The sequence below is a fragment of the Dermacentor albipictus genome, chromosome 1 (genome assembly GCF_038994185.2).
Source record: "Dermacentor albipictus isolate Rhodes 1998 colony chromosome 1, USDA_Dalb.pri_finalv2, whole genome shotgun sequence".
NCBI lineage: Eukaryota > Metazoa > Arthropoda > Arachnida > Ixodida > Ixodidae > Dermacentor > Dermacentor albipictus.
In genome coordinates this window covers 499,025,644-499,039,950 of record NC_091821.1, presented here as the reverse complement: position 1 = coordinate 499,039,950, position 14,307 = coordinate 499,025,644, and the positions used below count along the sequence as shown (strand labels likewise).

General features: G+C 49.4%; 1 protein-coding gene across 5 annotated transcripts in view; it reads right to left on the bottom strand.

The window, feature by feature from the left end:
• The window catches only part of LOC135920358 (rootletin-like), a 380,210-nt gene that overhangs the window by 276,251 nt on the left and 89,652 nt on the right, over positions 1 to 14,307 (bottom strand). For all 5 annotated transcript variants that reach the window (XM_065454609.2, XM_065454610.2, XM_065454613.2 and 2 more), the window contains one exon: positions 12,684 to 12,763. In XM_065454609.2, the coding sequence (XP_065310681.1) occupies positions 12,684 to 12,763 (80 nt within the window). The remainder of the gene's footprint in view (positions 1 to 12,683; positions 12,764 to 14,307) is intronic.

Sequence of the window (14,307 nt, the reverse complement as noted above, 5' to 3'; positions counted from 1 at the left end):
GTAACTGGACCAACAGTGCATTTCTTCACTATGTTAGGCAATCAATACCTTGAAACTGGTGCCATCCAGATAATTCATTCCAAGTGGATGTACCTTGTGAACTTCTCAACCACAATTTGTAAATTGCGAAAATGTGCCATATGGTAACAAGCGGGGGTGTGGGAATACCAAATAGCAAATTTTGAATCGAATCAAGAAAAAAAAAAACTGCACACCGAATCAAATATTTCAAAATTTCTCAGAAACGTTCATGATTACAAACTTTATCAAGAAAACATAAGAAAACATGGTGCTGCACATGCTGAAGAGCTTCCTAGCATTACATAACAAGAATGTAGGAGGCTATGAGTAACTAGGGTGCATAGAAATCAACATATACAGTACAGTCTTCTCTTACTAAAGAGAACTCTAAATTGATATGCCAGCACCGATTACAGCAGAGTTTTAGTATATGACGGTCTGGAAACTATTTTTGTAGCAACAGGATATCTGTTTAATAGAACCAAGTGCTGTTTTCTCTATGAAGATCAAGAATTGGTGACGTTCATTTTAATAGCAGACCTGTGTTTTATGGCAATCTGTAGTTCCACACAAAGCGTTGCTTTCCAGTTCTAGGTCAGCATTTAATTCGAGTAACCTCTTTCCATAAACATTTTTACAAGCAGACGAGTTAAAGTGATCCCAGTCGAGTGCCTCTAGAATGAATGCCACTACAACGAATGCCTCTATAATGAAATGACCTGTATAACAAAGGAATAATTCTGTCCCGGTTGTACTGTGAGCTGCGCAGTGAGCGACCTTTACAACGAAGTGGCCTGTATAATTAATAATGTTGGACGCCTCAAGTACTTAGTTATAAAGGCGTTCGGCCGTATTAGCACATGCTGTCATATTTCGTGTAGGTAATGTAAATATGCTTAATGGAAATGGTTCGTTCTTAGCCAACACATGATCAATGACTTTGATGACCTTGTATATACGTGTGCACTTAGTGGCAATACCCGCTGGCGAATAACGGCAGCTCGGCAAATGCAAGCCCCCAAAACAACATCACGGTGGCAAACAACGCCGCAGGCTTGCGCAGGTTGCCGTAAAGGGACCCCCCTTCAGGGGAGAGGCTGGGGCCACACCACGTGCGTCAAGTAATCAAGAGGCGATGGACGCCAAAATGAGCCCGTTGAGCGGAGACGAAGCGGCGACCGCAGAGACTGCGACCACGGCAACGACACAGATCCCGAGAGAAGGAGAGCTGACGGCCATTTTGGCCGCAATTTCCCAAATTAATGAAAGGCTAGGCAAAATAGACGCCCAACTCGAAGCTGTCGAATTTTAGCCTCACACACCATCGGTGAAGCATAAGCGCCTAGCGCCAATAGTATCGTCAACATCGGTGTGGAACCGCTTTATGTCCCTGAAAATGGAGCGGGCCGAAAAAATCAAAGGCGCGATCGTGAAAAGGCGCAATTGACTCGAGACGTCCGGAAAGGATGATGCAGAGGCCAAGTAAGAAGCACAAGAAGAAGACCGGGGGGGACACCACCATAATTTACCAATGGAACTGCCGCGGGATTCACAACAAAGAAGCGGAACTATTATTACACATTGACAGGCAGGAAAACAAGCCCGATGTAACTGCTGTTGTGCCATTACCACAAGCCCAGATTCCGAATCTGCAAGACGCAGAATTTATCCTGCAAGCGCCCAAATTCTCCCTTGAAAAGTCAAGATGCTGAGCCGTCAGGCAGCGGTGTCCTGTGGGAGAAGCATCGGCAGGCAACGTGTTCAAGCGTGTCAGCAAGTGCCAGACAGCCCGGCGCCGCACCTCCTATTGCCTGGGGGTAACGGCGCGCGCGAACTTTGAACCGGGTGGCCAGCGCGGTCGCTGGTTGGACCTCTCGGACGACCGCCGAGTGCTGACTTTGTATTGGGCCGTTTGAGTGACAATGGTTCTCGGGGCGTATAAAGCCGCGAGCCGGCCGCCTCGAAAACCGGATCCGCCGACCCACCGGGAGACAGTGCCGCTCTCGACTGGGGTGAGAAGTGTCACGCGTTTTCGCCGGACGTCGCCGTGCGGGAACAGTCGCGTTTGCTGTGAGCACTCGGCCCCAGTGCCGACCCGTTCATGTCCTGTATAATGACCTGTATATAGTGAATAAAGTCCCTTTTGTTATTCTCATCGACGCCTGGCTCGGAGTCTTCGCTACCAACGCTCTGTCACGAAACGGGTGACGAGCGCTACGGGACCACAAAGTCGTAATAGTGGTGCAGCGGTGCAAAATCGTAACAGTGGATGGCAGCTACGGGATTGACCGGCATCAGCTACCTCGGCGCGGTGAGTGCCTGAAGTTTACCTCAAACACCAAACTTTCTCTGACACAGGTTATAGTAGCTTAGGGAAGGATTTGGTGTTGCATTGTGATAACCTTGTGTGTTTCAAGCCTAGTAAGAGTGTTTTGAAAACCAGGGGATGCTGAGGGGGTAAACGGGGCAGTGTGTGAAATACTTGCATATGTCTTACTAGTAGTGTTATAGTAGCGTACGGCAGGTATATTCAAAAAGGGTAAACAGCAGGAGGACAATGTGAACGATGGAGAAGTACAAGGTGAAGGAACTTCTCGAAATTTGTGAGGAGTTGAGCATTGAGTTGGGCTCGACCAAAAGAAAGAATGCGATCCTTGAGGTCATGAGGACTGGGGACGTAACGGCTGAGGAAGCCGCAGAGGCCTGGGCGGATATCAATGAACGTCGGGAAAGGGAGGAAAAGAGAAAAGGAACGTCGCGAGGAAAAGGAGGAAAGGAGAGAGAGGGAACGTCGCGAGCACGAGCTTAAAATGAAAGAGTTGGAGACCCGAAATAACTCGCCGGCGCTTAGTCTCACTTCTAACGTTCCAAGAATACGCGATCAACTTCCACCCTTTGTCGTCGGAGAGGATATGGCCAAATACCTCGTGAAATTTGAGCACGTGTGCGAACGGAATAGCATTGAGCGATCCCTCTGGGCACAGAATCTGTTAGCCTTGCTTCCTGGGGAGGCATCAGACGCAATAACTTGCTTATCGAAAGAGGCGTTTGAGAGCTACAGTGATGTGAAGGAAGCGCTACTGCAGAAGTACAAATTGTCGCCCGAAGCTTTCCGGCAGAGGTTCCGGTATGCAGAAAAGGGCAAGGAGTCGAATGTTGACTTCGCGTTTCGTCTAAAAGCCGAACTGGTGGAATGGCTGAAGGGCGAAGAGGTTTACGACGACCGCAACAAAATGGTCGAATGCATCGCGTTGGAGCAGTTCTAATGGCATCGTTGGAGCAGTTGCATTGATGAGGATGTCAGGCTCTGGCTGCAAGATTGGCTAAAGGAGGTTAAGCTAAACAAGGCAGCAGAGTTAGCGGAAGAGTATTACACCCGCCGCAGCTTGCACAGCAAGGCAGTGCGCGTAGAAAAGGCAGATAGGAGAGTTGGGTTTTCCGGAAAGCCCGAAAAACGGAAATGTTACAATTGCAAACAGCAAGGGCACATCGCTGCGAACTGCCCAGAGAAAATTGCTTTTGCAACAAAACAGCGAAACGAGACGTGTTCTTTCGAAAAACGGAAACCGTTAACCTGCTACAATTGCAAAAAGCAAGGGCACATCGCTGCGAACTGCCAAGAGAAAATTGCTTTTGCAGCAATACAGGAAACGCACAAAAACCTACGACTATTGGAGCCCTATGTGCAGGAAATTACGATAAACGGTAAGAAGTGCCGAGCACTTCGGGACTCTGCAGCAACTATGGAGGTTGTTCACCCGTCTTTCGTCTCCTCGAGTGATTTTACGGGAGAGTGCGCTAGGATACGGCAAGTGGCCGAGGAGGAGAGTGTCTGTTTACCGATCGCAACGGTTATCGTTGAAGGAGAGTTTGGGAAACTTAACACAGAAGCCGCTGTGTCTGCCGCCCTCCCGGAGCGCTTTTCCTACCTCTTCTCAAATAGCTCGGAGCAGCTGCTGAGGGATCAGGGCAAATCATTCTTTGCCGACGTGGCGTACATGGCCCTCACGCGATCCAGAGCGCGCCTGCTGTCGAGTGAACTTGACTTAGCGTCGGTGAGCGAACAGCGGTGCGGCACAGGGACCGATCAAGGTAACTTGAGGGGCGAGCAGTCACGGGAGAGGCAGAGCTCGGAGGCTGGCCTAGGCGAGCGGGTTCTGGAAGTGAGTGGGTGTGACACGTGCAGTGCTAGCCGCGATATAGACGCGACGCCGCAATTAGGCGACGCGGGCTCCACACTAGCTCCGGTTTCCGCCAGTTGGCAGGAGCAGGCTGCAGTTGAAAGAGAAAGTCTGATTCGCGAGCAACAGGAAGACTGTTCATTAGCCGATCTGAGGAAGAGCGTCAAACGGGGAGTGAAAAAAAAAGAGGGTTTCATTTTACAAGGAATCTGGCTTATTGTACCGCCGCAACACGGATAAGCAGGGTCGCAAATATAAGCAGCTTCGGATTCCGCGAAAATATCGCCGGGAAAAATGAATGACCTCATTTGCTTCCTCAGTAGTATGTTTTCGGTTCAAGCGATTTCAAGGGGACCATTCTATTTGATGTTATTATTGCTGATTATTAATTGTTCATGATATTTTGTGTGTTGTTGATTTGATAACTGGTTGTTTGAGCCTTGTGTACCAGATCGTACACCTGCCTCCTTGTTGCAGCGGGAGCAAAAAGGGGGATAGCAATTCAGTTAGGTTGATTTGGATTATGGCCTTGTCTGGTGTTTGGCGGGAGACAGAGGGCACTTCGTGTTGGGTGTTGCCTTTTGCCGGTCGGTTTTGCAAGCTGCAGAACGACCAACCGGGACCAGAGGCGAGAAGCAAGGTCTTAGGAACGACCCGAGCGGAGCTGGTCGAGGTGCCTTGGCGACAACGCGGTGAGCATAGCTCCTGTCCTGGCGAGTCGGACCTGGGCACGTGAAGTTACCTGGCGTCCCGACACTGGACGTGAACTTGGACGAGCCTGACGAACGTGCGCGCCTGGCATCCGAGCCACGTGGAGGCAGCTCGTCTTCCCGGCGCCTTATCTGAGGGCGGGGATGCTGTTGTGCCATTACCACAAGCCCGGATTCCGAATCTGCAAGATGCAGAATTTATCCAGCGAGCGCCCAAATTCTCCCTTGAAAAGTCAAGATGCTGAGCCGTCAGGCAGCGGTGTCCTGCGGGAGAAGCATCGGCAGGCAACGTGTTCAAACGTGTCAGCAAGTGCCAGAAAACCCGGCGCCGCACCTCCTATTGCCTGGGGGTAACCGCGCGCGCGAACTTTGAACCGGGTGGCCAGCGCGGTCGCTGGTTGGACCTCTCGGACGACCGCCGAGTGCTGACTTTGTATTGGGCCGTTTGAGTGACAATGGTTCTCGGGGAGTATAAAGCCGCGAGCCGGCCGCCTCGAAAACCGGATCCGCCGACCCGCCGGGAGACAGTGCCGCTATCGATTGGGGTGAGATGTGTCACGCGTTTTCGCCGGACGTCGCCGTGCGGGAACAGTCGCGTTTGCTGTGAGCACTCGGCCCCAGTGCCGACCCGTTCATGTCCTGTATAATGACCTGTATATAGTGTATAAAGTCCCTTTTGTTATTCTCATCGACGCCTGGCTCGGAGTCTTCGCTACCAACGCTCTGTCACGAAACGGGTGACGAGCGCTACGGGACCACAAAGTCGTAATAGTGGTGCAGCGGTGCAAAGTCGTAACACTGCTCTACAGGAAACAAATAGGAAACCAAGACTCCCGGGGTACATCACTTACACGGACCCCACGGAGAACGGAACGGCAGTCCTCGTCCGCAGCACCGTGGCGGCAACTCAACAAGTCACGGCGCAGGGCAGGTGCGAGCACACACTGGTTGAAATTCATGTGAGAGAAATTGGCAGCTCGGGCAATTTATTTGTAATGAGCGCGTACTGCCGGCCGTCACAACGGCAGTACGAATTTGACCGCATCGTGAGCCAGGCGGAAGGGTTGTCGGGGACCAGGCCGCTTCTGATCCTTGGCGACTTTAACGCCCCTCACACAACGTGGGTATATAAGTTCCAGTCGAAGAGAGGAAAAGCATTGGCCAAAGCAATGGAGGATCACGAGATGGCCCTCCTGAACGAGCCAGACGTAACCACCAAAAGAGGCAACAGTGCTGTGAGGGACACCACGCCAGACCTGTCGTGGTTATCGGGCACGCTAGACGTCTCCTGGAGAAGCGAAGAAGTGGACCTGGGGTCTGACCACAGCGTGATCGGCATCGGGATTTGAGGCTCCCGAAATCAGGCTGTGCTGGGGACGGTGCGGATCACGAATTGGGACAAGATGAAAAAGTTTACCCAAGAACAAGAAGAGGCGTCCGAGGAAGAATCGGGACAAGCTGAAACACAAAGGACTTACACCGAATGCGCGAGGGACCAGAAGAAGGCCCTCAATAAATTTACCCAAGAAATCGCAACGACGTCACAGACACCGTACGTGGACACCAGACTGACCCACATGTGGGCGGCCCAACACTCGTTAACGCGGTGGTGGAAACTTCAAAGACACAATAGAAAGCTGGCCAAGCACATAGCAGTCTGGAACAAACAGATCGCCGAGCACGCGGCCAAACTATGTAAGAAAAATTGGATGAAGACCTGCGATGGCCTGCAGGGCAAGCTCTCAACGTGGAAAACGTGGTGTCTCTTGAGGCATCCGATTGACCAGCTGAGTAGCAAAACTGCGACCAATCGCAACCTCACCAAAGTATTGAACACGTACAAGGGAGACAGCCGCAGGCTACTGGAAGACCTCAAGTCCAAATACCTAACGACAGAGAAGGGCCAGTACCCGGTGCCCGATAGGTACAAAGGACCCAACAACGAAAAACTGGACCGGCCGTTTACCATGACGGAACTGTGGACAGCGATAGATGACAGTAACAAGAGAAGTGCACTCGGCAAGGACGCCATAACTTACAAATTACTCGGTAACATGAGCGATACGGTGGCCTGCAACCCCCTAGAACACATCAATGAAGCCTGGGAGAGCTCGCAGTTGCCGAAGGAATGGAAGGGCGCCAAGGTCTGCTTCATTCAAAAGGCCGGCAAGGCCCTCACAATGGACAACATGTGGCCCATCTCCCTCACGTCCTGTGTGGGGAAGGTGATAGAGCGCATGGTACTTCGCCGGCTGCACGGCTTCAGGCAACATCTCAGCACCCAAGACGTGATGATCCAACTCCACGAACTGGCCGTCAAGCCGGCAACAAGGCATGCGCCGCGCGAGATACTCGCCCTTGACCTGAAGGGAGCATTTGACATGTCCCACGCGAGTGTGTTGCAGAATCTGCGTAAGACCAGGTGTGGCCGACAGACATTCGGCTACAAAAAGATTTTCTGTCAAACCGAACAGCGACCATCAGGATAGGGGAAGAGAAGTCGGACCCTGTCGAGCTCGGCGATAGGGGCGCCCCTCAGGGATCGGTCTTGTCGCCCCTGCTCTTCAATCTGGCCCTCCTGCCCTTGCCCAATCTACTCAAACAAATCGAAGGCGTGGACCACGCGTTCTACACCGACGATATTACGGTGTGGATGGCCCAAGCTGGATCCAATGCCTGGATGGAGGAAGCCTTGCAGCGGGCAACAACAACCGTGCACGAGTACACAAAGTCGTGCGGACTGAGCTGCGCTCCCCAGAAATCAGAGCTGCTCATGATCCAACCGGGAAAATCTAAGGAGCTGCCGCCGAACATGATATGACCATCACCGGAACGACCATCAAGACAACACAGCAGATTAGGATTCTCAGCCTACTACTTCAGAGCGACGCGAAGGCACACGCCGCCATCACAAAGAACAAGATTACAACTGAACAGATACTTGGTATGATTCGGAGGGTATCTAACAGAAACCGAGGCCTTAAAGAAGACGATGCCATGCGCCTGGTACGCGCGTTTGTCATGTTGCGGGTTACCTATACCACCCCGTATCTCCAGCTGACGAAGGCGAAAAGGAACACCCTAAACACAATGCTTCGTAAGGCAACGAAGCAAGCACTGGGCATGCCCATATACTCATCCCCGCAAAGACTGCTAGACATGGGCGCCCACAACACGATGGAGGAGCTCATCGAAGCCGACCTCTCTAATCAGAGAATCCAGCTCAGTCACACGGAACATGGACGAGCCGTCCTAAGTAAGATAGGATGGCAGATCGAGCCACTACCCATCAAGACGGCCCTTCTGGAAGACCATTCAGGCCAAACCCCTTCCCCGGAACATGACGCCGGGCAAGGACGACGAGAGGCGTACCATGCAAGCCAAAGCCATAGCCCGGAAGCTGGAAGAGAACCCCAGGGTTCTCTACGCGGACGCCTCGCTCCAAAAACACAGTGACCGTGCAGCGATGGTGGTTACATCAAAAGACAGGCCGATTGTTAGCACGTCCCTGAAGACAACAGACCCCGCAGTTGCCGAAGCGGCCGTGGCCCTCGCACTCACACAGCCGAGCGTGGACACCGTAGTTTAAGACTCAAAGACAGCCTACAGAAGCTTCCGCAGGGGGGGTAATCTCCTTCGCGGCCCGAGCCACTCTATCCAAGCGCATGCCTCCAGGAAGAGCCATAGAGCTCGTGTGGGTCCCGGCTCACTCGCAGGTAGCAGGCAACACCACCACCGACTACCATGCCCGAGAAATGTCAATCCGGGCCGAGCACAAGCCGGAAGAGCTACCACACCTGGTTACCAGCTTTCAGGACATTACCCGGATGTACCGAGAGGAAAGGTGCAGACTGCTAGAACCGCACCCCAAACTCACCAGATGACAACAGACGATCCTGCATCGAGCACAGGCGGGATCGCTTGCGCATCCCGTACTGATGAATTGCATGTACCCTGCGGAATACGATATGCTCTGTCCTTTTTGCAGAAGAGAAAAGGGCACCCTGCCGCACGTCTTGGCAGAGTGCACAGAACTCAAGACCCCCCCTCCTCCCCTTCCCACCAACACCCCCAATACCCAACCCCTTGAGCGATGGGAGACCTTGTTATCCAGCCCCGCCCTACCAATTCAGCTCGCACTGACAGACAGGGGCCAGGAGCTGCTGGGAACATATGGGTTCCGTAACTAGGGAACCACCCCGTCTGGTGCCTGCGTGCACCACCAATTTATTTCGGGCCCAGTAAATGTTGCATCATCATCATCAGTAGCGAGGCCAACAAAAGCAAGCGATGAAAATACAGAAGCAGAAACATTGGTCGCAGGTACATCCAGAAGGCCGACTGGATGCTGGGACAAGCAGTCGGCTAAGTTTGGAACACGGACTGACATTGGGATGATGTCCAGGTATCGCAGCAGTGATGGGAAATGTGGCCAATACGTCGGCAGTTGAAGCAAAGTGGCTGGTCATCGAACGTTTGCCATTCCACTAGGTTGCGAAAAGGCTGAGGGGGTTACTGGCGTTGCAAAGAAGCGATCGTAGGAAAAGTGTAGCTGTCCAATCAGTTGACGGAACAGACAGACTGAATGCCAAGGTTGGCCGACTCTTTGCACACGACAGACTGCAGAAGGGAAATCGTCAGTCGAGGATCGTTAGAATACTGCATTTACTTGAACCTAGGCTGCCCTCAATTCTAAGCAGACCCTCAAAAGTCCAAAGGCAGAAAAAAAAATGAAATTTACCTTGAATGTAGGCCAAACAAAAAGGGGGGACAGCGTTCACAAAAAGAAAACCCCAATTATTGAATATGAGCATGCCGAACTCATTCTACGTCATCATCACTGTTGTGGTCTGGTAAATAGACAGTTGTAGTATAGCATACGCAACTATAATGTATGCTATATGCTATAGTACAGCATACACTAAGCAATGCACGTTTATTAGAGCTTTAGTCGGCCCTGTGAGATCTTCCAATATCAGAGGCCATAAGTCGTCATCACAGCTATCTCCCGACATCACCGATAGGTGGCGCTGACATCTCAAATGTTTCTCTCGTTAGGCTTCAACTCATTCGAAACGAGAAGTCATCTCAAAAACTCTGCAAGGTTATCCATAATACTTTGTCATTGAAGCGGCCAGAGATTAAGTGAAAGCTGTTACACAGTCATTTACTACAAAAGCAAAAGCAAAGCCAAATTCAATTTGAAGCGGGCAGCCGGAACAGCCGCCATGTTTTACGTAAACTACGTAAAACATGCAAAGCTGGTAACATTAAATCTGAGAAACAGTGTGCGTATGTTATGTGCTATGGGTCGTTCAGCGTACTGAGCATGCGCAGTGACGATCCACTATTTTATAGCGTAGGCTAAACTAAAATTGTGCAATGCGATACTTGTTGGGGGGCATGCGAGAAGCACCTGCCGTTAATTGCCCCCTCCGACTCACGCTTTTCTCATTGATGCCGAAGTCCCGCCCGGCATGAATGTTTGACAATGCTTCCACAGCTAGCACAACTTTTGTTTGAAAGCGGCACTATAGCGACATCACCTATTTGGTGCCATTACCATAATGCCATGCCGCACGCCGATACAGCATAAGCACACAGGTCAAAATGGCTACATCGCTCACATACTTGATTTGGCTATTGACATGGCTAGTAGCAGCTGTGATACTTACTTATTTAGATGGTGCTAGCTATGCCCCATATTTATCAATTTCAATGAAAAACTGGCATTTATTTTTTTTTAATCCTCGGATCTAAGCTAACCCTAGAATTTGGTATATGATTATTTGGAAAAATTACTATCAGCCTAGATTTGAATAAACAGAGTACGGCTGGAAGTGAATCGGTCCCACGGCTTCGATCTCTCGGCGAACAATACGAACGAGGCTTTCGGACGCTGGCAGCTGACGTGCAAAGTGAAAGCCTTCACATGACAACGTAGCAGCGGTATTTGGAAGACGCGTGAACTGATGTGCATTGCAATGACTTCTTGCTTCTTTGAAGCATCGATATTTGTCAATAACCTTGGCAATGGCAGAAAAATTCTTATATACTACAAGATTAAAAGCATTGTCCACCATGCCCTTCAGTGCATGGTTCACTTTGTCTTCCTCTGACATCCATCCACTGGTCAACCTAGTGGCAAAGGGCAAGAACGTCCTGGATGTATGTCACATATGGTTTGGTCGACGTCTGGATGCGGGACCCAATTTCCTTTTACGCAGCTCATTGATGACCAACATGTTTGCTGAACAACTCGAGGAGTTCTTGCTTGCATCACTCCCCGCTCATCAGTTGTTCCTTGTGCTTTCAAAACCAGACCAGTTTCGTGCCTTTTAGGTAGAAAATTATGTTTGCCAGCATAACAGTTTGGTCCCATCTGTTTGAGCACTAACACGCTGGTACACTTGGAGCCACTCATCGACGTTGACATTTTAGGTCCCGCAAAATGTTCCCGGGTCGTCAGGCTGGGACAAGATGAGTGTCGGTGCTGTGGTAGCGGTCACATCTGTCGGCCTGGTGGCAGTCCTTGCACCAGCTCCGTCGGCCATCATGTTAGTGGCCAGCCTATGTCTGCTTCGAGGCTCCATCATGTACAGCAGTACCCTGAACCTCCACCAAATATATTGTAGAAGAAAGAAACAAGACGAGAAACATATTTTCAGTATGTAGAAAATTGATAGACAAGTCCACAGGAGGCCAGTCACTGAAGCATTTTCTTAACCATGTAATATCTATGCTACGCCGAGTTTGACGCCTCAAAATGCTGATTGAAGTTAGGAAACCCAATCCAAAGCCCATAACTGCATTTTTAATATGCTGCAGTGAAGTTTCAGCTACGGATAGCATAACAACCCATTTGCTAATCAATTAGTACATAAATGTCAGTACATAAATGTCAACAATATTTTCCAATTTTCCTTCGTGTGGAATTGTGTTTGGACATTACAGGGTTAAGCCCCAAGCTCATGCTGATCTTCCTTAATGTTGTGCACAGCAGTGTAACATATTCCAGCCCCGCGTGGAAGCGCCATCTCTATCCATCTTAGGCAGAAGAGAACTGGTAGCATTTTGGGCAGCTGATATGGACAACGTCATGGAAAGTCTGGATGGAGCGAGCAGTCACATCAAGGAAAATTCAAACACATTGTTAACCTTTATTTTTGGCCGTGAAGAGTCCATCTGTATTAAAGGAATGGTAGTTGAATTAAAGCCTAATTAGTACAATAGTAAATAAATTTGTTATTGGTTTGTGGAACTGCCCACAGCTGAAACTTCACTCCAGCATATCAAAAGCAGAACTATGAGCTTTGCATTAATTTTCCTATGCCTAAATCAACTTTCAAAGGCATCAAACTCACCATAATATACAATACGTTGGACATTACAGTGTTAAACATAAAGCATTTTTTTCTTTGAACAGAAAATGCACCTTCTAATGTGTGGTTACTCATACCATAATTACCACACATGCATACTTACAGACTGCTAGACTGGTAACAATTCACAAGGACCAGTAGACCAATAAAACCCACGTACATGCGTTGATGACTCCGTGGCTACAACATCCTGCTCCTGAGCACGAGCTTCTGGAGTCAAATGCCACATCCAACCAGGATGGTATGCAAAAAATGTTTTGTACCACGCTTTGAGAGTAGGTTCATAACTCCAGATGTTCAAAATGAATCCATATCCTTCTACTACAGCATTTCTGATAGCCCGTGTTGCTCTGGGATGTTGAGCCCCACCAATCAAATCAAGCCAATACCTCTGCCGCTCTGCTTCCAGGGCCGCCAGAGCTGAAGGCAGATCAGCCGGATGCTGCTCCTCTGGCTCGTCTTCCAACACCTGCAATGCCAAAATGATGTTGACATCGTACCACAACAGATCACAGCATTAACCACGCTCTACGGAGAGGACCAGAAGATCAACGCTTATATCAATCTGCCATTAACCCTTTATGAACAAGTGTTGCCTAAAGCAACACAAAAGAAATTTTTTTCTTGCCGAGTTTCAGTTTCAAGCTGTGACAATGGGTAGCTAGTGCGACTTATGGCTGAGCACGCTACCATGTTTTCACGAAATACTGGTAAATGATGAAAAAAAGAAACGGGAAAAATTCACTGGCGATTACGATACTCTCTAATGCAAAATTTGAGTGCAGCTCTATACGTGTTTTCATTTCACGGTACATTGACTGGCACGAATAATCCGTAGTGCGGCACACTGCAAATGGAGCGAAGTGTGGCACGACTGCCTTGCTAATCAGGAGATCACGAGAAGCAGCGCGTGGGTGACATGTGGGTGAGTTTCACAGAAGCCGCTGCAGACAAACCTCTGCTTATGCAGTGCTTTGTTTCCATATATGGTATCAGTGACCGATGCAGCGATGGCATAGAGGTAGAGCATCCGCCTCACATGCAAGAGGACCGTGGTTCCAATCCCGGTGCCAATGGGCGATGGGCGACTGATGGGCAACTTCAATGCCAAGGTAGGCAAGAAGGAGGCTGCAGACAAGTCAGTGGGGGAATATGGCATACGTTCTAGGTATAGCAGGGGAGAGTTATTAGTAGAGTTTGCAGAACAAAATAATTTACGGATAATGAATACCTTCTTCCGCAAGCAGTATAACCGAAAGTGGACGTAAAATGAAATAGACTAGAAATGAAATAGACCTCATACTCTGCACTAACACCCTGGCATAATACAAGATGTGGACATGCTCGGCAAAGTGCACTGCAGTGACCATAAGATGGCAAGATCTCGAATTAGCCCTAACTTGAGTAGGGAGCGGAAGAAACTGGTACATAAGAAGCTGATCAATTATTTAGCTGCAAGAGGGAAAATAGAGAAATTCTGGATCAAGCTACAGAATAGTTATTCGGCTTTACCTCAGGAAGAGGACCTCAGTGTTGAAGCAATGAACAACAATCTTATGGGCATCATTAAGGAGTGTGCAATAGAAGTTGGTGGTAACTTCGTTAGACAGGATACCGGTAAGCTACTGCAGGAGATGGAAGATCTCATTAAGAAACGCCAATGTATGAAAGCCTCTAAGCCTAGAGCTAGAATGGAACTGGCAGAACTTTCCAAGTTAATAAGCATAACATAGCCGACATAAGGAAGTATAATATAGATAGAATTCAATATGCTCTCAGCAATGGAGGAAGCCTAAAAGCAGTGAAGAAACTAAAAATAGGCAAGAGACATGTATGCATTATGAGACAAAGCCGGCAATATCATTACTAATATGGATGAGATAGTTCAAGTGGCTGAGGAGTTCTATTGAGATTTATAGAGTACGAGTGCCCACGACGATAATGCAAGAGGGAATATTCTAGAGGAATTTGACAACCCACAAGTAACGCCAGAAGAAGTAAAGAAAGCCTTGA